The 25,408-nt window shown below is 39.8% G+C and overlaps 2 protein-coding genes across 2 annotated transcripts; one reads left to right on the plus strand and one right to left on the minus strand.

The window, feature by feature from the left end:
• Nucleotides 1-687: 687 nt before the first annotated feature.
• Nucleotides 688-9,116, plus strand: LOC106611322 (required for meiotic nuclear division protein 1 homolog). The gene is made up of 12 exons (XM_014211396.2): nt 688-884; nt 1,325-1,805; nt 2,089-2,194; nt 2,312-2,387; nt 2,486-2,525; nt 3,352-3,452; nt 3,695-3,801; nt 3,941-4,005; nt 4,177-4,253; nt 7,265-7,385; nt 7,714-7,830; nt 7,997-9,116. The coding sequence occupies exons 1-12, from the start codon at nt 841-843 to the stop codon at nt 8,027-8,029; spliced, it is 1,368 nt and encodes a 455-aa protein (XP_014066871.1). The 5' UTR covers nt 688-840; the 3' UTR covers nt 8,030-9,116.
• Nucleotides 9,117-10,915: 1,799 nt separating this feature from the next.
• Nucleotides 10,916-24,582, minus strand: LOC106611321 (A-kinase anchor protein 12). Its single transcript, XM_014211395.2, has 4 exons — nt 24,123-24,582; nt 18,422-18,521; nt 12,262-18,170; nt 10,916-12,148 (listed from the first exon to the last, which is right to left on the minus strand). The coding sequence occupies exons 1-3, from the start codon at nt 24,237-24,239 to the stop codon at nt 12,301-12,303; spliced, it is 6,087 nt and encodes a 2,028-aa protein (XP_014066870.2). The 5' UTR covers nt 24,240-24,582; the 3' UTR covers nt 10,916-12,148; nt 12,262-12,300.
• Nucleotides 24,583-25,408: the final 826 nt, after the last annotated feature.

The following is a 25,408-nucleotide window of genomic DNA, read 5'->3' on the forward strand; positions in this document are numbered from 1 at the left end:
TTAGGCTGGGTTTCTGAACAGCACTTTGTGACATCAGCTGATGTAAGAAGGGCTTTATAAATACATTTCATTGATTGATTGATACAGATGAACGTGGTATCTTCAGGCATTTGGAAATTGCTCCCAAGGATGAACCAGACTTGTGGAGGTCTACAATTTTTTTTCTGAGGTCTTGGCTGATTTCTTTTGATTTTCCCATGATGTCAAGCAAAGAGGCACTGAGTTTGAAGGTAGGCCTTGAAATACATCCACAGGTACACTTCCAATTGACTGAAATGATGTCAATTAGCCTATCTGAAGCTTCTAAACATCATGACTGTTTAAAGGCACAGTCAACTTAGTGTAGGTAAGCTTCTGACCCACTGGAATTGTGATACAGTGAATTATAATTGAAATAATCTGTCTGTAAACAATTGTTTGAAAAATTACTTGTGTCATGCACAAAGTAGATGTCCTAACCGACTTGCCAAAACTATAGTTTGTTAACAAGAAATTTGTGGAGTGGTTGGAAAACGAGTTTTAATGACTCCAACCTAAGTGTATGTAAACTTCCGACTTCAACTGTATAGGGGGGAGTTCTTGGTTGATATACAGTGCGGTTTCCAGGAGTCTCCAGGCAACAGAAAACATTGTCTCTCATTTCACCACAGGGGGTGCTGTGTTTCAAAATCCTCTAGTCGAGGATGACGCAAATTTGCGTCACCGCAACCAGGAAATGCAGTAGCTGTTCAAATTAAACTTTATGCACAACAAGGCTGCATTCGAACTGTCATGAGTATCTAATGCACGTTTCACACCGAGTTAGATGTGACTCAACGCAAATACTGTAGTTATTTTAACATGACAAGCATTAGAACATCTTCTTGTTTTAGTAGCCTGATTTGGTGAGTTATTTTCTTTAAGCTAGATAGCTAACGTTATAACTCATTGATTTGAAGTTAACTAGCTACCTTGCAAGTGCTAGTGCACGAGCCTTTCTTCATGGAAGGTTTGATGTGGCGTACATGCCTCGTGCTTTATTGTGAGCAACAGCGGCATTCTAGTAACCAATGACCATAATGTCCAGAACGTTTATTGTAATCTGGCTAGCTACTTAGCTATTGCATGCATTTCCATTCAGCCAAGGTCAATTTTCCTGATACAAGAAATTAATGCAAATAGCTAAAACGTTTGTAATGTGCAGTCCATGATGCATTTCTTTGTGTGAAGGTATTCAAATTGGTTCCTCTTGAGTAGAATAAACCTCATAGATATGTTGGTTCCATGATTTAGCTAGTCAATACAGTATGCTTATGTTTTCTCATCTCTTTGCATTCCTGTGTAGTCCAATCCATAACATGTTCTGGACACTGTTGTGCCGACTGAGGATCCAGAAGCCTTTGGGGAGTAGGACATGTACCTATAGGTTCACCTCTGTCAATCTGTCAGACCCTATCGAGCCACATGTACCACCTAGAACTCGACTAGCTCCCTGGACCACCTCAGACTCTGTTCATCATAGGACGTGTCACTCAAGCACACACATCCAACAGCATGGCTGGACTGTCAGACGAGACGGGGAGCGAGATGTTTCGTATGCGGCACGACATTTTAACACCTGTGTTCAGTCACTATCAGCTGTCCCTGGTCAGCCCACCTCCACCAGACCCTGGAGTTTCAGTATACAGAGAAGGTTTTATTCAACAGCTCCTGTTAAATCAGTGATGAAACCAGTGACCGTGCTTGGAAGTGGCAAAAAAATTCCTAAAGGCCCCAGGACCAAACAACCATCCAGAACCAATCAGCCGACCCCAAAGGAGGACAAGGTGAAGCCGTCCGTCCATCAATCAGATTAGAAGACTGGGAGATACTTAATAAATTAACGAATGGATGGATGGTGGGCTGGTGGACGTATGAATGGAATAGGATTTATTGATGCCTAGTGAGGAAATTGGATGAGGTACATACAGGGACATTAGAGACACACATCAGAGCATATAGACTTGAGCCCTATCTTAACGTCGCATATGATCCAATTCTGATTCTTGATAATGTGGGGTTAATATGTCATTAACAATGTTTGCATCCATGTTCTATCTGACCCCATAGGATATGATGCAGTGCATTGCCTATGCAACAGCAGACCAGTACCATCTGCCAACACTCTGCCATGACCTCATAGCCCACGGCTTCTATGAAGTAGATTTACCAAGAGGTAGGCCAACACCTTTTTACTTTACTTCATGGATACTGTAGGCTAATTCCTTACTCTTTTCATGGCTGTGCAATGTAACAAAAGGCACATTTTGATTATAATATATTTGAATTTCAGATGCCTCAAATGCACTCGTAATATGCACTGACAATGCCCAAAAACCCAGTGATAATGCAACAATGTTCTTCTTCAGGTATGTCCTCTTTTGTTCTGTATGTTATTGGTTATGTCTTTTACATTACTTATTGTTTTGTTTTGAATATTAATTAATTAAGCCATTTTTACTTCTAGGGAGGGGTCAGTGGTCTTTTGGAATGTTGAAGAGAAAACAGTAAGAATAATTCTGATCATATTGCACATAAGAAGTCACAATAGTAATTATAGTTCTGATAATGACAAAGAAGATCACATTACACTCACTTAAAAATCACTAGGGGAAGGTGTGGTTCTCTTGAATCAGGTAGTCTAACATGCTGACCAAACCGCATGCGCAAAAGTTGATTTTGTTCACCCACACCAGACGCGATCAGGGGACACAGGTTGAAATATCAAAACAAACTCTGAAACAATTATATTAATTTTGGGACAGGTAAAAAATTATTAAACATTTATGGTAATTTAGCTAGCTAGCTTGCTGTTGCTAGCTAATTTGTCCAGGGATATAAACATTGGGTTGTTATTTTACCTGAAATGCACAAGGTCCTCTACTCCGACAATTAATCCACAGATAAAACGGTAAACCGAATTAATTTTTCATCTCTCCTCCTTCAGGCTTCTTTTTATTCTTTGGACTTTATATGATGGTTGGCAACCAACTTTACGGTGCATTACCACAAAGATGGACTGAGTGTGGACCTCAGTTCACTTTTCAATCACCCACATGTGTATATGCTCCTAAAAACCAATGAGGAGATGGGAGAGGCAGCACTTGCAGCGCGTTGAGCGTCACAAATAGAACCAAGTTCTATTTTAGCACCTGGCCACGCTCGCGAGCAGTGTGGGTGCAATGATTGAATAACATGTATGTGTACATTTCTTTTTGCAGTGCGAGCGTTGTGGTCAGCATGGTAGCAGGTGATTTGTAGAGGGAGCTGCAGATATTGTCAGTTACAGATCAATAATGACATTTCTTGCTATTGAACTGCTTTGTTTTTCAGATGAAGAAAGTGATGAGGATCTTGGAGCGGCATGAGATTCATCCCTACGAGGTAGCTCTGGTCCACTGGGAAAATGAAGAGATCAACTACACTATTGGAGAGTACGTCACCTGATATGGTTGGTCGTTACAGATCAATGATTGCAGTTTCAATAATGTTATATGGATTACAATTAAATGTAATTGTAGATTTCTGAAAAATGAATGACTTGATATGTCTTTAACATTTATCATTGTTTAGTTTTAATTTGGATGATAATAACAATTGTATTACTCTGCTAGGATAGGGAACAATTAGTTGTATATCGTTGTCTTTAGTGATCAGTGTCTTTTGTTCAACCCAGGGGAAACTCAAAGCTACAACGTGGTAACTTCCTGCTGAACAGTGAAATAGATCCTGACAAGGCCGTGCTGGATAAATTTGCATTTTCAAATGCCCTTTCTTTGTCAGGTTAGTTTGAACCTTTTTCATGTTACTGTTTTTTGTTACTGTATGAAACAAAGCATTACTGTTAAACGGTCCAGGTACTATGGTGATTTATCCTTACTGTCAGTATACTGCTCTCCCGTCTGTCTGGGTTTTGTTGCAGTGAAACTGGCCATATGGGAGGTGGCTTTGGATGACTTTGTGGAGTCGATTCAGTCAATTCCAGAGGTAGGTTAACAATAATCTGTGTACAGTTTGGATCTCCACACTTGAGAAACAATCATCTCAAATCATGAGTAGAGAATCACGTAAAATCATCATTACGAATTGTTTGTCGCTGTAAAAATAATTTTTGTTTGTTCCTCCCAACTAACTAGATTATATGCACTTCCCATTCAGATGCTGAAATCTGGGAATAAAATAAAGCTGTCCAGAGCAGAGGTTATGCAGAAGATCGGAGAACTCTTTTCTCTGAGGTAAAGTCAATTTAAAGCTGTGACTCTTATTTAGGGCTGTCCTGGACTAAAACATTTCTTGGTCGACCGAAAGTCGTCTGTTCCAATCAATTGGTAATAGTTTTAAAACATGTTTTTTTCCATATATAGACACACTCTGTGTTTTAATGAAATCAGTTATGTATGCATTGAGCTTGTCTGATGCTTTAAGCTCACTATTTGATGAAGTAAGACACAAATGACTCAAGAGGGAGCCAGAGATCAAGATGACCAGAAGATAAAAACCTTAACCTGTCCCGACTATCCTCCTCCCGCTCCTGGCTTTCGCAGATTCTGCCACTACTCTCCTGAAGTTGTCGGTAATAGGCTACACGTGGAGTCTGCAAACTTTGTCATGTGGAATGCCAATTTATCTTGCCATTTCTACCGATCTGCATGCCAGTTATGGTTTTCATATGCACATTTTCGTGGAACAGTTTAATTTCATTTATAATAAGTCTTTGTTTCTCAAAATCATTGTCATGTGGTTAATCAAAATTCTATCCCAATGTAAATGATACAAACCTAAAAGTAACTTATATTGCCATTTCCAACTATGTAAAAATTGCCTTGTCATTCTCAATGAATGTAAAAACAAACTTTGTTAACTTGCTGTTTGAGGTGGAAAAAAACATTACTTTGAGAAGCTCCACAGCTCATTAGTGGTGGTGCTTTAAGCCAATCAGAAATACTATGAGATACCCAAATGGGCACATTTATATGCCTACATTTGCGAGCAGGCCAGGTAGCCTAGGCCTACTTCTATGCGTAATCAGGTTACTCAACATTGACAGGAGCGCTCCAAACAAAAGACAATTACTAAATTGACAACTCGTAAATGGAATGAAATTAACCAAAACTTGTTTCTCACAAGTGTAGCATAGGTTGTGTGCTCTGCAAACCTATGTGTCCACTCACTCCGACAATGAGAACGGTAAAAGACTGGAATAATAACATATTGAATGTGTTAACAGACATTACCGTAACCAAACAAACATTGTAGGTAACAGTACATGTACTACTGGTGATGTATGTAATGGGGAATTGATAGACACTAACAATCAAACGGAAACAATTCACACAATTGAAGTTATGAAACAATGAATGTGCACAAATTGGCAGGAGAGAGCGCATTCTGGAGAGTGACGTGCATTGTGCAGCCACACTCCCCTTTTTCTTGGACTGTGCCATTCCCGCAGTATTCTGCAATGGATTAGTCTCAGCCTCCGCAGTGGATTAGTCTCAGCCTCCGCAATGGATTAGTTTACTGAAATGGGTGCGAGTAAGACAGGTGTCTCGTGCCAATATATAAAAAAAGATGTATACAGTCAAGTTTGGACACCTACTTATTCCAGGGTTTTACTTTTACTATTTTCTATATTGTAGAATAATAGTGAAGACATCAACTATGAAATGACACATGGAATCATGTAGTAACCAAAAAAAGTGTTAAACAAATCAAAATGTATTTTATATTTGAGATTCTTCAAAGTAGCCACCCTTTGCCTTGATGACAGCTTTGCACACTCTTGGCATTCTCTCAACCAGCATCGTGAGGTAGTCACCTGGCATGCATTTCAATTAACACGTGTGCCTTAATGCGTTTTCAGACAATCTGTTGTGTTGTGACAAGGTAGGGGTGGTGTACAGAAGAGCCCAATTTGGTAAAAGACCAAGTCCATATCATGACAAGAGCAGCTCAATTAAGCAAAGAGAAATGACAGTCTACCATTACTTTAAGACATGAAGGTCAGTCAATCTGGAAAATGTCAAACTTTGAATGTTTCTTCAAGTGCAGTCTCAAAAACCATCAAGCGCTATGATAAAACTGGCTCTCATGAGGACCGCCGCAGGAAAGAAAGACCCAGTTACCTCTGCTGCAGAGGATAAGTTCATTAGAGTTACCAGCCTCAGAAGTCAGCAATTAACTGCACCTCAAATTGCAGCCCAAGTAAATACTTCAGAGTTCAAGTAACAGACACATCTCAACATCAACTGTTCAGAGGAGACTGTGTGAATCAGGCCTTTGTGGTTGAATTTCTGCAAAGAAACCACTACTAAAGGACACCAATAATAAGAAGAGACTTACTTGGGCCAAGAAACCCAAGCAATGGACATTAGACCGTTGGAAATCTATCCTTTGGTCTGATGAGTCCAAATTTGAGAGTTTTGGTTTCAACCGCCGTGTCTTTGTGAGACGCAGATTAGGATGATTAGCATGGAGGAGGTGTGATGGTGTGGGGGTGCGTTGCTGGTGACACTGTCAGTGATTTATTTAGAATTCAAAGCACACTTAACCAGCATGGCTACCACACCGATACGCCATCCCATCTGGTTTGGGCTTAGTGGGACTATCATTTGTTTTTCAATAGGACAATGACCCAAAACACACCTCCAGGCTCTGTAAGGGCTATTTGACCAAGGAGAGTGATGGAGTGCTGCATCAGATGACCTGGCCTCCACAATCACCCGATCTCAACCCAATTGAGATGGGTTGGACTGCAGAGTGAAGGAAAAGCAGCCATCAAGTGCTCAGCATAATGTGGGAACTCCTTCAAGACCGTTGGAAAAGCATTCCTCGTGAAGCTGGTTGAGAGAATGCCAAGAGTGTGCAAAGCTATCAAGGCAAAGGGTGGCTACTTTGAAGAATCTAAAATCTAAAACCCTTTTTTTGCTTACTACATGATTCCATATGTGTCATTTCATAGTTTTGAAGTCTTCACTATTATTCTACAATGTAGAAAATAGTAAAAATAAAGGTGTGTCCAAACTTTTGACTGGTACTGTGTGTATGTGTGTGTATATTTATTTATTTATTTCCTACTGCTCGACTAAAAAAAATATATCGGTCAACCGACAGCCTATCAACCAGTTGAATATTTGGGTTCAGCCCTACTCTTGTTTTATAAAACATTTGAACGAACTGAATTGTATTGTATTACATTTTCCACTGTATCTATCAACCTGAGCTCTGACCTGCTGTTCTGTTCCAGACACTGCATCAACCTGAGCTCTGACCTGCTGATCACGCCAGACTTCTACTGGGACAGAGAGAACCTGGAGATGCTCTATGACAAGACGTGTCAGTTCCTCAACATCAACCGCCGGGTCAAGGTAGGGCTATAATATAATAATTATATGTAATTTACCAGATGCTTTTATCCAAAGCGATTTACTGTCATGGGTGCATATATTTTACATATGGTCTGTCTTATTCATCGTTAGTATGAGTTTATGGATCATATTTGATAAGATTTGATTTGGAAGCAGATGCAGTATTACTTGTAAATGTAGCTATGTTGTTTCTTCTGGGAAATAGTCCACTTTAGTCATAGGCAGCAAACCTTAAAAATGCTTGTCATTATGCAAAAAATGATAGTGGCATTGAAATCCATTTGCAGCAGTGGAGCCTACAGTTGCCTGTTGTCCTATTGTTTTTCAGGTAGTGAATGAGAAACTGCAGCACTGCACTGAGCTAACAGACCTAATGAGGAACCACTTGAGCGAGAAGCACAGCTTGAGGCTGGAGTGGATGATCGTCATCCTCATCACTATCGAGGTCAGAACCTAACGCACCTCCTCTAACTACATGGTTTATGTTCTGGTGATGATGGTTATGATTAAGATTATAGTGTTTCTAGCATTATAATGAACAAGAACAAAATGTCACCTTATCATTAAATGTTTAATATCCTCTCAGTAATCTTTTGGTTTGGTTTCTTCAGGTGTTGTTTGAAGTTGGCAGAATGATTTTCTGAAGAGCTTCATCAGCGACGATAAAATACAGATTTAAGGAAAGAAAAAGACTAACAAATGCCTATTTTATTAATTACATTATGATCATAATGAACAAAACGTTGAAATGAAGGCTAAGCTTTGACCCCAAAGAATGCAACTTACTGAACATAAGAAAATCGCACAACTACGGTAGACTTACTGTTCGTTAACACTAGAAGCGATGGGATTTGATTTATTAGGATCCACATTAGCCAATGGTGACAGCTAATCTTACTGTGGTCTTACACATAACAAAAAATATTATACAATTTACATAAATGTAAAAACATGTAGTGTGTGTGTGCATCTATTAGTTACACATACATGTCAGTACATACATGCAAGTAGCTCACACGGGGGAAAGGAGTTGTGAGGGGTTGCTTTGCAAGAAGTAACACATTTTTAATGGACAGACAGCCTTGATACAAATTGAGAAATATCACTGTAGAAGATAGGATTTTGGTTGGTGGAAAGAGGCTAAAAAGAAGAGAAGTTCACATTTAAGCAAATCACCAGTGTCTCTGCCACACAATGTAAAAGATAGCCAACCGAGGGAGGCAATGTCTCACTAGCTCACTTTGTGACTGTTGGATTTCTGTTTCAAATATGTATCCAAATGTACTCATTAATATATAAATGGTGTTTGGGGCTTTATATGCTTGAGTTTGTTTGTATTTAAACTTAAAATTGCCTATGTGTATTGATTAAGTGTATGTATTTATTTATTTATTTGGAGACATACATTTCTGTTTGTCTTCATTCTAGCAAACTGTATGATAATTCAAACAACCAATCCAATGGCTCATGATCCCAGTGACTTGTCTGTAAGAAGTTGAGCCCTATTAGAGCTTCAGGTCAATAAGAAGATGCTAATTGTCTATGGTCTTACCATGTCAAATGTTATTCAGAAGATGCTAATTGTCTATGGTCTTACCATGTCAAATGTTATTCAGGTTCACGATGTGATCCGTGAAGATCAACAGCACTTAAATGTAGTGACAGCTGTCATCTCCTGTGAATTTTTTGGTGTTTTGATTTATAAAATAAAGTGGAGTAAACTTAATTGCATATTGTAAGTACTGTACGTGTCTTGCTTTATTTAGTATAGGTAGAACCACAGTGACAGAACCATAACTCGTATGTAAGAAAGGCCCTGAGAGGCTCGGAGTGGTCCTTCAAGCTGTATGTAAACCCCTTTATCTGGCTCGGAGGACTGCTCGGGGTCCAGCCAATATCTACAGTTGAAGTCGTAAGTTTACATACACTTAGGTTGGAGTCATTAAAACTCGTTTTTCAACCACTCCACAAATTTCTTGTTAACAAACTATAGTTTTGGCAAGTCGGTTAGGACATCTACTTTGTGCATGGCACAAGTCATTTTTCCAACAATTGTTTACAGATTATTTCACTTATAATTCACTGTATAACAATTCCAGTGGGTCAGAAGTTTACATACACTAAGTTGATTCTGCCTTTAAACAGCTTGGAAAATTCCAGAAAATGATGGCATGGCTTTAGATGCTTCTGATAGGCTAATTGACATCATTTGAGTCCATTTGGATGTATTCCAAGGCCTACCTTCAAACTCAGTGCCTCTTTGCTTGACTTCATGGGAAAATCAAAATAAATAGACCACAAGTCTGGTTCATCCTTGGGAGCAATTTCCAAACGCCTGAAGGTACCACGTTCATCTGTACAAACAATAGTATACAAGTATAAACACCATGGGACCACGCGGCCATCATACCGCTCAGGAAGGAGACGTGTTCTGTCTCCTAGAGATGAATGTACTTTGGTGCGAAAAGTGCAACTCAATCCCAGAACAACAGCAAAGGACCTTGTGAAGATGCTGGAGGAAACAGGTACAAAAGTATCTATATCCACAGTAAAATGAGTCCTATATCGACATAACCTGAAAGGCCGCTCAGCAAGAAAGAAGCCACTGCTCCAAAACCGCCATAAAAAAGCCAGACTACGGTTTGCAACTGCACATAGGGACAAAGATTGTACTTTTTGGAAAAATGTCCTCTGGTCTGATGACAAAATATAACTGTTTGGCCATAATGACCATCGTTATGTTTGGAGGATAAAGGGGGATGCTTGCAAGCCGAAGAACACCATCCCAACCGTTAAGCACGGGGGTGGCAGCATCATGTTGTGGGGGTGCTTTGCTGTTGGAGGGACTGGTGCACTTCACAAAATAGATGGCATCATGAGGATGGAAAATTATGTGGACATATTGAAGCAACATCTCAAGACATCAGTCAGGAAGTTAAAGCTTGGTCGCAAATGGGTCTTCCAAATGGACAATGACCCCAAGCATACTTCCAAAGTTGTGGCAAAATGGCTTAAGGACAACAAAGTCAAGGTATTGGAGTAGCCATCACAAAGCCCTGACCTCAATCCTATAGAAAATGTGTGGGCAGAAATGAAAAAAAAACGTGTGAGCAAGGAGGCCTACGAACCTGACTCATTTACACCAGCTCTGTCAAGAGGAATGGGCCAAAATGTACCCAACTTATTGTGGGAAGCTTGTGGAAGGCTACCTGAAACGTTTGACCCAAGTTAAATGATTTAAAGGCAATGCTACCAAATACTAATTGAGTGTATGTAAACTTCTGACCCACTGGGAATGTGATGAAATAAATTAAAGCTGAAATAAATCGTTCTCTCTACTATTATTCTGATATTTCACATTCTTAAAATAAAGTGGTGATCCTAACTGACCTAAGACAGGGAATTTTTACTAGGATTAAATGTCAGGAATTGTTAAAAACTGAGTTTAAATGTATTTGGCTAAGGTGTATGTAAACTTCCGACTTTAACTGTATATGACAAAACAGTTGTGCAAATGTTTAACATTGTGGTGATAAAAAGATTAGCATTTTATTTCATTAACAGCTTTGAAATATAAAAATGTCCATGCAACTCTTATGTTTTGCATTTAGATATTAGTTAATATTACATTAACAGGAATATATCATTTCAACAAAGGTTATCAGGTTTACATCATTTGTTACCAGAAGTCAAAAGAAAAACAATACACATACACACACATTGAAACTATTGCAAGGGTAAAAACAAGCTGCCATCATGACATTGCATAAGCATTCAATAAGGCTATGTTCTGAAAAAGTTTTAAAATCTGAAATTAAACTTACCAAATATATTTGTAGTTATAGACAAACAAAGCCAGTATGTGTGACTTGTTAACAAAATAGCTTTACATATATGTTCACAGGCAAAAAAACGAATACACAAATATAGTTTTGTCTTTCAGATGCAACTAGCGATAAAATTAGCATTTTGTATCAGTATTCGTGGTCTGTGTCAACTAACCATTGCAGTGCATAGTTTGCAAACTTTGCATATAGTAAGTCAACTATATAATTCTATGAGATGATGAAGATCAATGGTAATATTTAGAGGAATGATCTCATTCGTGCAAATGCAATGTGATAAAAATTCTAGTCACTACACATCTCTGAGCAAATGTTATATTACCGGTATGTACTGATTTGAGCAAACATTTAATGTCTTACAGAAGTCTGATAAAACACAGAAAGATCCCGAAAAAATCTACATACCTGTATATCTAATCACAGTTTGTCTTTGCATTATTTTGGTGAGCAGTGGGTAAATATGTCCTGTGTAATGTGAGTGTATTATATGTTGATACAAATAAATGTTAGACTACTGTTCAATCCACAAATTACATTATGAGTAAAGAAAATTTCACTCAGATACTCTGTGTAAAATAAACTTATCTGATGCAAAGGGAAGGACAAATTGTCTTAATTCAAACATAAATAATATATAGTATACATTATCCTACCTCCAACTTCTGATAATATGACATGAAAAGGAACAAAAATTGTATTCAAAGAGGTACAAGTACTTAACAGACATACTGATATAATAGCATTGCAACTAACGTGAATGTATTCAAAGAGCTGAAGAAGGTCTCCAGATGCAAAAGTGTGCTTGGTAATGGAAGTCAGGATGGATGCAGCTTTACCTCCGTTGTGGTGGGTCATCATTCGTGTATGGACTTCTACCTTCTCTTTCAGGGATTCCTTGGTAGTCGAGCAATCTTTTAGCTTGTTGAACGAAAAAGGACAGAAAAAAATTCAGGAGGATATTATTTCAGTATACTCCTTCAAGTACTTAAAACCCAAAGTAATATAACGAGAAATTAAAAGGACTGACTTACCAGTTCATAATACGTCAGTTTGTTGGAATGGCTGAAGTCTTATTTGTTTTCACTTATAGATTGAAAGCTTTGAGGCTCAAGTGCAATATCAAAGACCTCTTCACTGACCTGCAGCGTCTCCTCTACTCCTCCACCCATTTTGTTGCTCAGAACTTCTAAGACATGGGATTTTACTGTGCCAAAATCTTCCTCAGCATCCAGCCACACTTCTTGGTCATTCTCGTCCTCTGTGTGTAGGATAGACTCTTCTGCATTCATCATTACTTGTTCTCGTTCTGCTTCAGGTTTTGGGGTGCACACCACTAGTTCAGTTCGGGTATGCAGTGGTGCTGGAGGGATATGCAGTGGTGCTGGAGTCGTATGCAATGATGCTGGAGTCGTATGCAGTGGCGCTGGAGGGGTATGCAGTGGCACAGGAGGTGCAGTGTCATTTGTTTGCTCAATTTGACTGACTTCACAAAGTTGAGTACTTTCCATTGATTCTGTTGGAACGCAGTCAGTATTCACAGCACTTTTTGCAGTAGTACTTGCACTTTCTATTGATTCTTTCAGAAAGCTGTCAGTGTCCACTGCAGTACTACTTTGAGGTGGCCAAATAGCAAGTGGTGGTGAATCCAATCCCGCAGACACCACTCCAGTGTCTCTGGGTTCAATGTGAAGATGGATATGGACATGGGATTCAATAGATAGTCTCTTTTCAAATGACTCAACTGATTCCTTTGCTGATTGTACTACCATTCCAACCAGTTCTTTCTCATGCCTACTGGTGGAGTCTGAATCTACTTCGGACGCAATAATAAATTCAGCCTCCGTTCCATAAACTTCTTGCACATTTGACTGCAAACAGGACTCTACAAATGTATTGGGAACTATGTCATCTGGTACTTTGTCAACCTCGAAAGTAGACTCTGCAAATGTCTCGGGAGTTGTTCTATCCTCACATACTGTATCAACTTCGAGAGAAATTGAGGGCTCAGTTTCTTTGTCTGAAAGTTTGTGCGCATTTCCCTGAGTATTAAGTTCTAAGTAGTTTTCAAATAAGTGAATTTTCTTTTGCACCTGTGCAGCTACACCTGTACATCCTTGAGCATCTGTAACTGCCACCACTGGTATACCCTCTGGTGATTTAGAAACTTTGGCTTCACTCGTTAATTCAATTTCAGCCTTTTCACTTGATTGTGGTACAACATTGGAGTCAGCTTCTGATGAGTTCTGCTGTACATGTTGGAGTATTTCTTGAGTTATAATACTGCTTTCCTCTTCAAACATGGCCTCCTCAATCTTCTCAATGGCATTCTCACCTTCTCCTTTATCCTCCATTTTGTCACAAATGTCTAAGACTTCCTTAACACCGGTTGAGGAAACCACCTCAAGTGCTGTCTCCAGAATCGCTTCAGCTGACCCAATCTCAGCATTTGCATCCGTCACTTGCACTTGGATCTCATGACCCTTGACATCAGTTAAGACTACAAAAACTGCATCAACAATTGCTTCAGCTGATTCAATCTCTACATCTATCTCTTGTACTTTGATCTCATGATCAGTGACATCAGTTAAGCCAACTTCAAGCACACTCTCAATAATTACTTGAGCAGACTTTAGCTCTACATCCGCCACTTGTACTGTGATCTCGTGATCATCAGTTGAGCCCAACTCAAGGGTTGTCTCAACATGTGCTTCAGCTGATTCAATCTCAGCATTCACCTGTTGTACTAGAGTCTCGTGATCAGTGACATCAGTTGAGCTAACTTCAAGCACTGTTTCAACAGTTTCTTCAGCTGACTTTATCTCTGCATCCGCCACTTGTACTCGGATCTCAAGACCATCAACAAACTGTGCTGATGGCACATTCTTCCTCACAACCATGTCCCCTTTCTGAACCATAGAAGAGTCGATAAGTGGGCTTATAGCACCCACACGATCCATTTTCTCTGAGGATTCTACTTCAGGTGCCACTATGCCAATCAAAGATTCCAAAACATTTGATGATTCTAACTTCAGAATATCAGGCATTGCAGTAGCGACATCTTGATCATCACATGTGATTGTTTCTTCAACTGGTGCATTCTCCATGTCTGCAGAATCCTCCGAAACATCCATGAATTCCTCTTTTTCTTCTTTAAGAGTGACCTCCTTGAGAGCCTGTGTGAAAACAAGTTTGTCTGTGACCGACACTTCCAGATGCTCTGTATCAGGCTGTGGAGTGTCTTCTGCTATGGACTTTCCTTCAACCTGAGCTACACCCTCTTCTGAATTAACAGTGGCTACAAGTACAGGTCTTACCTCTTCTAACTCGTTTACAAATTCTGTTAGTTGGTCCTTTTCAATATCTATATGCATGATTGGAATTGATTCATCTTCAGCTTTGTGTACCTCATCTGTTGTGATTCCTGCAGCACCAGACTCTTCAGTTTCCTCAGGTGCCAACTCTGTGGGTTCTACCTTGCTGACTTCTAATGGACACTCCACCACATGAGTCACTGGGCTTTCATCAACAGCATCTATTTGTTGCGACTCTTCACCTGTGCAGATTGCAACTGCGTATGATTTATCATGAGCTGTCAAAACTGTTGCTTCCGTCTCTTTTGGTGTCTGTAATATTTGTGGAGAAACTGAAACAGCAGCTGCTTCCAGGTGCGGGTCTTTTGTAATTACCGATGAGAGAGTTGGGGTTCTGTTAATGGTTTCAACAGCCTCATGCAGAAGTACCTCTGTGTCTTTCAACTCGTATTCTGCAGGCACAGGCGTTGTGTTGCCTGATGTTTTGGGAGACTCCTCTGTCAGCTGTGACACTGCTGAAACCATTTCTGTTGATTCATCATCTAGAGGTTCTGGGGCAGTGACTGCTTCAGATGTCAACTCGATTAGGTCCTCGGCAATGGTATCGTCTCGAGTGGCTTCTTCAGCAGTGGACACTTGTGTGGCAATGGTCTCCTCTATTACGCCTTCCTCAGGTATATCACTGAGTTGCTGATGTTTACTTATGAATTCCGTAAGGTCCTCAAAGTCTTTCGAAGCAGTGGGGGATGTTGATGGGGCCAACTGCTCTACAGTATCTTTGGCTTGAGCCTTCTCTGCTTCAGTGGGTAGGGTGTCTTTGGGTACGGCCGATTCGATGACTAGCCTAGAGACATCTGGCTGGGTTTTTTCTTCTGTAATGTGTAATGGAGTTTCTATAACAGCCTCAGTTAATATTCTGTGTTTCTCTCCTAGCTCTTCTGCATCAAACTCGGACATGGGGACCACTGCTGGTGTTTCAGAGTCCTCCTCATCATCCGATCCAACACCTTTATCTGCCTTGTCAGAAGATATTGGTTCCTGCTTTCCTCCATGCTTTCGCTTTTTGCGTCCAGGGATGAGTTTCTTTAGAGAAAATAAAGACTCCTCTTTGGTGATTTCGCTGTCAGATGCCATCTGCTCTGGTGAGCTAACTTTGCTGGCCTCCTCGGTTTTTGCCTTCCTATTTGAGGTGACCAGCTTTTTAAGGGATTTCCATGTTGACCCCCCTTCACTCCCTAAGGGACTTACAGCTTGCTCAGGGGAAGAGGTCAAATGTTCATAACCTCCCTCCTGAGAACTATCCAGTGAAGACTCTGCAGTGTTTCCAGGTTCACTTAGTGTTTCACCTTCATTCATGGGTGCTTCCTCCTCTGAGTCAGATGTTTTTCTTCCTCTCCTCTTTGCAGATCCACATAGAAGGGCCTCCCAAGAAACAGATATTTCTACTTTCTTTTTGGTCTCTTCTGTGAAATGTTCTAGTACCTGCTCTCCTTCACTTTGCTTTGGCTCCTCATGTGAGCCTACAAGTGCTAACTCATCCTCACTCTCAGAAGATCTTTTGGGACGTCTTGTGGGCGTCATTAGCTTTTTGAAAGAAGTCCAGGTGCCATCCTTTTTCCTTTCACCGTCAGAGGTTACATCACTATCTGATTCGTGGCTTGACCCTAACGGAGCAGACATTTTTACCTGCTCTGCTGCTAATTCTTCTGTTGAAGAGGCAGGATGTTCTCCTCTCTGGTACTCCTCTGACTCTGTGGATGACAGTAAATCCTCAGCAACATGCTCACCAGACCTGGTCAACTCATCTGATTTCTTACCTCTCCGCTTCCTAGAAAGCTTCTTCAAACCAGCCCCATATAAGAGCTTCCTGAGTGGACTTCCTTGGTTTTTAGCTTTCTCTTGTGAGCTAAGAAGTTCAGCGTCATTTGAGATAACTGTGTGGAATCCCAAAGAAGGAGACTGCTCTTCAAGTATATCCTGGACTGGACTTCCTTGGCTTTTAGCTTTCTCTTGGGAGTCAAGAAGTTTGGCTTCATTTGTTTCAGCTTCATTTGAGGTAACTGTCAGTAATACCTCAGGAGCTGGCTCCTCTTCAGGAACATATTCTGTGACTGTGACGAATCCCCATGAATGAAACTGTCCTTCAAGACTTTCCTGGCTTTTAGCTTTCTCTTGAGAGCTAAGAAGTTTGTCGTCATTTGTTTCAGCTTCATTTGTTATAACTGTTACAAATCCCCAAGAAGGAGACTGCTCTTCAAGAATATCCTGGACTGAACTTCCTTTACTTTTAGCTTCCTCTTGAAAGCTAAGAAGTTCAGCTCCATTTGAGATAATTGTCTGTAATTCCTCAGTAGCTGGCTGCTCTTCAAGGACATCCTCTCTGTTGTCACTAGTTTTATGGACTTTACTCATCATCAGTTCAGGGACATTGGATGTCTCAGCCATCAGGGAATCTGTTACTGTCTCTTGAACTTCATTCTCATTTTGTTTCCCCTCAATGACCGGTATTGTCTCAACATCTGGACTGATCTCGTCTTTTGTTTGTTCTTGCTCAAGACCAGCTTCCTCTGGTGTGTTTACATCCTCCTGTTTTTCAATGCTTTGCAGTTCGTGTTTTTTCTCAACAGTTTCATCTTTGGGCGTTTCCTCTCCTAAATTGTTTTTATTTTTCTTTAAACCAGCGAAGATTCCCGTGGTGAAAAACTTCTTAATCGGGGATATAATTTCTTCTTCAACATCCGGAATGGTTGGTGCTGGTGTGTCTGTCTCTTCAGTAGGGATGACTTCCTCCTTGACTTCGTCCTTGGGTTCCTCATTGACTTCTTCCTTGGGTTCTGTCTTGGGTTCTTCCTTGACTTCTTCCATGACTTCCTCCTTAGGTTCCTCCTTGGGTTGTTTCATGGGTTGCTTGACCTGCTTGTGTATTTTTCCTGTCAGGAAAAAACGTTTAAATGGAGACATTTCTTCAACTATAGGAATGGGTGTGGCTGGTGCCTCTCCCTCTGCCTGTGCCACTTCTTCAGGTGTGATTTCCTCCTTTGATTCTATTGTTTCAGTGGTCTGTTCCTTGGTGGTTTCATTAAGGAACTCTTCAAATGTGAGGTCCGTCATCGTAGGGCGAGAGGTAGAATCATCAGCCGGTTCCACTGGTGAATCAGCAACAACGGTGTTCGGTGCTTCGTCAATATATGCTTCTAGTGCATCATCTACAAGCTCTGGTGTATGGCCAACACATTCTTTTATCGTATCATCAGTCAGATCCTCAGGTGTGCTCTGCTCAGTATTCTCCTCAGCATTATCTATAGTGGTCTCCTCTGTATCCTTGCTGTCTTCGGGAGTATGTGCTTCGCCCTCTTCTTCCTTAGGGCTCACTTCTGGTATTGTGTCAGAGTCTTTTTTCAATGTGAATTTTAAACCAATTGAACTGAAGAACTTTTTAAAACTATCATTGACTTCATTCAATTTAACTTCTGTTTCAGTCTCATTTGTTGATGCTTCGTCGTGTGCATCAGGTGATTCCTTCCCATCACTGTCTGCGTTTTCCAGAGGAGGTACCTCCTCTGTGAGAGTCTCTATCATCTCCGGAATGTCCTCTTTCTGAGAAACGATAGATGAATTTGTCTCACCAACTGTAATGAGAAACAAATATGCATTACTCAAAAGTGTGGGCTAATTGCCTGATTCATATGAATAACTAATAATTATAAACTACTTAACTCTTTTACAGCCCCCTATAAAGCTTAATGTGAACTGTTAACCAATATCATAACATTGTAAAAACTTGAGGAAACAATTGAACTCTTTATCAAGTAACCAAAAGTAAAGCCTTTCTTATACAGACACACACAACCTAACGCTCTTCCAAACTGTGATGACTCACCCTCTGCAACGACTCCGTCTTCACACAGGCCATTGACCTCCTCAGTCTGGTCCTCTGCTTTTTCACTCAGTCCGGAAATCTGTCCATTCTTTTGGAGTAACTAAAATGGAGAAGGGAACATTTTAGATATACCAGTGCATTCAGAAAGTATTCAGACTAGAGGTTGACCGATTATGATTTTTCAACGCGGATACCGATACCGATTATTGGAGGACCATTTTTATATATATATATTTGTAATAATGACAAATACAACAATACTGAATGAACACTTATTTTAACTTTATATAATACATCAATAAAATCAATTAAGTCTCAAATAAATAATGAAACATGTTCAATTTGGTTTAAATAATGCAAAAACAAAGTGTTGGAGAAGAAAGTAAAAGTGCAATATGTGCCATGTAAAAAAGCTAACGTTTAAGTTCCTTGCTCAGAACATGAGAACATATGAAAGCTGGTGGTCCCTTTTAACATGAGTCGTCAATATTCCCAGGTAAGACGTTTTAGGTTGTAGTTATTATAGGACTATTTCTCTCTATGCCATTTGTATTTCATATACCTTTGACTATTGGATGTTCTAATAGGTACTTTAGTATTGCCAGCCTAATCTCAGGAGTTTATAGGCTTGAAGTCATAAACAGCGCAATGCTTGAAGCACAGTGAAGAGCTGCTGGCAAATGCAGGAAAGTGCTGTTTGAATGAACGCTTATGAGCCTGCTGCTGCCTACCACCAATCAGTCAGACTGCTCGATCAAATCATAGACTTAATTATAATAACACACAGAAATACGAGCCTTAGGTCATTAATATGGTCAAATCCAGGAACTATCATTTCGAAAACAAAACGTTTATTCTTTCAGTGAAATACAGAACCATTACGTATTTTATCTAACGGGTGGCATCCCTAAGTCTAAATATTGCTGCTACATTGCACAACCTTCAATGTTATGTCATAATTATGTAAAATTCTGGCAAATTAATTACGGTCTTTGTTAGGAAGAAATGGTCTTCACACAGTTCGCAACGAGCCAGGCGGCCCAAACTGCTGCATATACCCTGACTCTGCTTGCACAGAATGCAAGAAAAGTGACACAATTTCCCTAGTTAAAAGAAATTCATGTTAGCAGGCAATATTAACTAAATATGCAGGTTTAAAAATATATACTTGTGTATTGATTTTAAGAAAGGCTTTGATGTTTTTGGTTAGGTACACATTCGGGACAAGTCTCTGAATGTCCTTGAGTTGCCCAGCCAGAATCTGGACTTGAACCGGATCATACATCTCTGGAGAGTTCTGAAAATAGCTGTGCAGCGACGTTCCCCATCCAACCTGACAGAGCTTGAGAGGATCTGCAGAGAAGAATGGCAGAAACTCCCCAAATACAGGTGTGCCAAGCTTGTAGCGTCATACCCAAGAAGACTCGAGACTGTAATCACTGTAAAGGGTCTGAATACTTACGTAAATGTGATATTTCTGTTTTTACTTTGTCATTATGGAGTATTGTGTGTAGATGGATGAGGAGGGAAAAAAACAATTTAATCAATTTTAGAATAAGGCTGTAATGTAACAAAATGTGGAAGAAGTCAAAGGGTCTGAATACTTTCCGAATGCACTGTATACACAACATAGCTTAAATGTATGAGAAGTCACTTTCCTCAGAGTCATATTTTCCCTTGGGAGAAAGGGGGGACAGCACGTTATCTTGTAAAATGATGTATTGCTTTTAACTCAGGAACCAGGATGTCCTCCTCTAAAAATCTGAGAATTTACCTCCTCAGACAAGTGATATTGGAAAATGTGGGTTACAAACGGGAACCACGGGCACAAATGATTAACAGTCATTTTTGTGCTGTGTTGAAATGCATTACGAGGAGACACCTACAGTATGATGCTCGCCATTCTATGACAGCTAGACAACAATGAACAAAGCAAATGTGCATGGGGGTGTCAGTATATCTCAAATTAAACAATTAAATGTTTCAGTCGCCATGTTGCATCACTGTTTGTGGTTCCAGTCACTCAATTCATGCATTGTTTTGACCTTGTTGACCTGCTGACCTATAACATTATAATAACATTGTAATGAGAAAATATAACATTACAGTACAAGAAAATGCTGCCAAACACACAGTAAAGTACACGTCTTCCTTCATTTATATCTATAATATGGTAATGTGTGATGCTTGCTACACTGTTTTTGGACCAATATGCATGAGACAAGGTGCAAAATAAACATTGCACATTGGTTCCTCATTTCATGACATTGCTTTTACATTGTGACATAATCGCATGACTTTTATTGACAGACTGAACAACCCACAGCTACTTTCCCTGTTTTGCCGTCAGTCTTCACTGAGTAAAGCAAAGTGAAGCCTTCTACAGGCTAAGTACCTCTTTAGGTTCGGTCCCAAATGGCACCCTCCTATTCCCTATTTAGTGCATTACTTTTGACCAGAGCACTATGGGCCTTGGTCAAAATTAGTGCACTAAATAGGGAATAGGGTGCCATTTGGGATGCATACATTGTCTATTTATAGAGAAATTTGGCTCAGTTGGCTGAATCATAGCTGCTGCTGACTCATGATTCTATCCATCCCTGCTGTGGAGTGGTCCTCTAAAACAACATACACTCACTCTCACTCACTCACTCACTCACTCACTCACTCACTCACTCACTCACTCACTCACTCACACACACACACACACACACACACACACACACACACACACACACACACACACACACAGAGAGAGCACACACACACACACACAGAGAGAGAGAGAGAGAAATCCACTAAAATGCTCTTAGGACAAAACCTGCTGTCAGCAACAAAGCCATTGTTGTTGTTTACGTTTAATTCCTTAAAGAATATCGAAATTGGTCATCAAATCAAAACAAAAGAGAGTAGAAGTGATAATGTTTGGTAATAACTTATCGTGAATATGCATTGATTAACTATTTATCAGTGTTCACATACCAACAAAAAAAACAAGTATTGAATCATTTTAATTATCAACGTTTGTTAAGCATTTATAAGCATGCTCATTTACACATGCACATTTAGCGGAATTTATAACAGCTTAGTCATGAAAGTTATAAGGTGTAACAAAAGTATTTATTTAGGAATTTGAGTCCACTGGTATTCTCTTATGTGGTCTCCAACAACTGAAACAATATGGTAGAAAGTAAAAAAACTGGCCCATGATAGTGCAAATAATACATTGACTTTCCAATGACACAGGAGATGGGGTATCTCTTTACCAGGTTAGTCCCACTGAGGATGACATATTTATCCCAGGGAAGACCTGGCTAAGAGGCAACGTAATAATATCAACACACAATCAAAAGCCAAACATTAACTTGCAGAGAAGTGGCAAAAATGGCAGTGACACAATGTATGATTGAATTACTTGTTCCTTTTATTTCTTATTCTTATTCGTAATTTTTTTAAGTGCATTGTTGGTTAGGGGCTTGTAAGTAAGCATTTCACTGTAAGGTCTACACCTGTTGTATTCGGCGCATGTGACTAATACAATTTGATTTGATTTGAATATGAACAGCCAGGTCCCTTACAGAGCTGTAATGTATTTCTCTGTCTTTGACCATGCCTATTAACTTGAAGTCATATGTAGCCTAATAAGATAAATAAAAGTAAGCTATGGTCATAAAATTAGGAATTAGACTATTAGAATGGACATGAACCTTCTTATGATGGTATAAAGATCAGCCATTTTGGTCAGGGAGTTGGTCAACCATGGTTTGCCAGTGCTGTGATAAGATATTGTGTAAAATAATAGCTAGCCATACAGCTTTAGAGGAATGATTCCATAAATGTTTCAAATTAACTGCCAATATGCCAACATTCCATTCAAACAGTGCAATCAATCCACAGCCTCACACTGGGTGAAATCACTAATAGGATCTCTATGGTTATGATAGCCTATGTATTGTGAGAATTATATTGACTCCATGTTATTGGAGGTAGCCTAGGAATTAAGAAAGTCTATAGAAATAAACAAAAGAATAGCCTACATGTACTGTATCTAGTCATATCTAGAACCAAAAATACAACACGTTTTACAATGGAGACACACTGCATGAATAAAAGTATGTGGACACCTGCTCGTCGAACATCTCATTCCAAAATCATGGGCATTAATATGGAGTTGGTCCCCCCTTTGCTGCTATAACAGCCTCCACTCTTCTGGGAAGGCTTTCCACTAGATGTTGGAACATTGCTGTGGGGACTTGCTTCCAATCAGCCACAAGAGCATTAGTGAGGTCAGGCACTGATGTTGGGCGATTAGACCTGGCTCACAGTCTGCGTTCCAATTCATCCCAAAGGTGTTCGATGAGGTTGGGGTCAGGGATCTGTGCAAGCCAGTAAAGTTCTTCCACACCGATCTCGACAAACCATTTCTGTATGGACCTAGCTTTTTTGCACGGGAGCATTGTAATTCTGAAAGAGAAAAGGGCCTTCCCCAAACTGTTGCCACAACATTGGAAGCACAGAATCGTCTAGAATGTAATTGTATGGTGTAGCATTAAGATTTCCCTTCACTGGAACTAAGGGGCCTGAACCATGAAAAACAGCCCCAGACCATTATTCCTCCTCTATCAAACTTTACAGCTGGCACTATGCAGTGGGGCAGGTAGTGTTCTCCTGGCATCCAGCAAACCCAGATTCGTCCATCGGATTGCCAGATGGTGAAGCGTGATTCATCAGTTCAGTGTGCTTGTGTGGCCTACCACTTCGCGGCAGAGCCGTTGTTGCTCCTAGATGTTTCCACTTCACAATAACAACACTTACAGTTGACCGGGGCAGCTCTAGCAGGGCAGAAACTTGTTGGAAAGGTGGCATCCTATGACGGTGCCACGTTGAAAGTCACTGAGATCTTCAGTAAGGCCATTCTACTGCCAATGATTTTATACACCTGTCAGCAACGGGTGTGGCTGAATTAACCTAATCCACAAATTTGAAGGGGTGTCCACATACTTTTGTATATATAGTGTATATTGTATAATCTCAGATTGTAAAACGTCTTCTCTTTTTAGTCATAGATATGGCTAATATGTATCCTGGAAACATAATAGTTGGATAGTTTCCAATAGTGAACCATTTAAACCTTTGCATTTTATATAGGCTATGGCCTATTTCCAGTGTCCAAAATACACTACTTTAATTCATTCAAATCATTTGCAATGCAGTGGAATACTTAGCAGATAAAACCAATACTGTATCAACTGCAAGTGGTTGTGTTTTTTTGTTAAACTAAGTATTTGGCACTGGGGCTCACTCACTTCAATCAACTGAATGACAAGCCTTATCACTGCAGCCCGACAAGAATAACACTTCACAGACAGTTGAGAAGCATCCCCTCTTTATTATTGTGGGTTTAATTAGCGATAGAAGCCTTTCACTAAATGCCGGGAGACATAAATACATTATCTGATTAAAATAGGCTAATAATGGCCGACCATTTAATAAGAATAAATAAGATATATTTATCATTAAATGAATGTAACAGTGTTTTGATTATTTTGCACTCCTCTGTCCAGTCATTTAAAACACTACAAAAATTCCACTGTTGCTATTTAGGGATTTAAAGGCTACAAATTGATGATGCTGTAGATATATAAATATGTTTCCCGTTGGTTAGTTATTAATACATCAGTCTACTATAATTTATTTTTACCTTCGCATCAATACTCTCGCCATCCTGGACAACGTTCGCACTTTCCTCATTCGCCACAGTTTCCCCGTCCTCGCTCTTGCTGCTATCCTCCGGCCGCGTAGATTCAGTCGCCCCCATGATCAAAACTATAGCGGCTCTCGCTCCTGTCCTGTGTGAGTCGATACCGACGTCAATGACACAGAATGTAGCCAAAAATGAAAACCCTAGCAAAATCTGTTGGGTATGATAGCTCTGACGCTGTGGCTTTCAAATGGTGCAGTCCGGCCCTCTTGTAAACTATTTTAGAAAAACACCCTCCCCGTTAACACATGTAGCCTACGACTCAGTACGGCACGCCTTGCCTTGATGCATCAAGTCTTATGAGTGCAGAGAGACTGAGAACCTGTCCTGGGATGACTATTGCAACAAGCGTATCGGGCACTGGCAGAGAGGGCCAGTCGCACGCATCTATCTTCCAGTTAAGATGGTCTCTAATACTAAAATAAATGAAATCAAGAGCTCCTTTTAAAGGTGGAAATCTGAATCTGATTCATGCACATACCTCCTCATTATAAACGAGGCCTATATACACTCCCTATTTAAAGTTGTCATTAGTATTTTCGACACTTATATATTTATTAAAGTAGTCAAACGTTTCGTATTTGGTCCTATACTAGCACGCAATGGCTACATTAAGCTTGTGACTCTACAAACTTGTTGGATGCATTGCAGTTTGTTTTGGTTGTGTTTCAGATGACATTGTGCCCAATGGAAATGAATGGTCAATAATGTTTTGTGTCATTTTGGAGTCACTTTTATTGTAAATAAGAATGCAATATGTTTCTAAACACTTCTACATTAATGGTGATGCTACCAGGATTGCAGATAATCATGAATGAATCGTGAATAATGATAAGTGAGAAAGTTACAGAGGCACAATGATCATACCCCAACTTTTAACACAACATGAACAACATGGACTGTCTGTTTAAGTAACATTTTTGCCAAATTCTGGTTTTGGCAACAACAAAAAAACATTTTTTAACCCTTCTGTTTTTCTGAAACTGCAGTCACCATTGAGTATTTACGTTTTGAAGAAAATAACCTGTGTGTGTTGTTTTTTTCTTGAACATAAACTAGAAAACTAGCTTGTCCTTAGAAATGGAAAGTGTGATATTTACCGGTACTGTAATTGACAACAAACCATTACATTTTCATGTGAAATGATTGTAATTTTGTAACAAAATTGTAGGATGGCATTGTGAATATTAATGTCATTGGTCCAAGTTACTTAAGAGAGCAATTCT

Source organism: Salmo salar, chromosome ssa09 (assembly GCF_905237065.1).
Source record: "Salmo salar chromosome ssa09, Ssal_v3.1, whole genome shotgun sequence".
NCBI classification, from domain to species: Eukaryota; Metazoa; Chordata; class Actinopteri; order Salmoniformes; family Salmonidae; genus Salmo; species Salmo salar.

Excerpts from the sequence above, each read along its gene's own strand:
- LOC106611322 (XM_014211396.2), top strand. The coding sequence starts at position 841 with ATGACAAGCATTAGAACATCTTCTTGTTTTAGTAGCCTGATTTG. Across the intron at positions 4,006-4,176 it reads CGATTCAGTCAATTCCAGAG|ATGCTGAAATCTGGGAATAA; the intron begins GTAGGTTAACAA and ends CTTCCCATTCAG. Across the intron at positions 4,254-7,264 it reads GGAGAACTCTTTTCTCTGAG|ACACTGCATCAACCTGAGCT; the intron begins GTAAAGTCAATT and ends GTTCTGTTCCAG.
- LOC106611321 (XM_014211395.2), bottom strand. The coding sequence starts at position 24,239 with ATGGGGGCGACTGAATCTACGCGGCCGGAGGATAGCAGCAAGAGCGAG. Across the intron at positions 18,522-24,122 it reads GCGAGAGTATTGATGCGAAG|TTACTCCAAAAGAATGGACA; the intron begins GTAAAAATAAAT and ends TCTCCATTTTAG. Across the intron at positions 18,171-18,421 it reads AGACGGAGTCGTTGCAGAGG|TTGGTGAGACAAATTCATCT; the intron begins GTGAGTCATCAC and ends TTCTCATTACAG.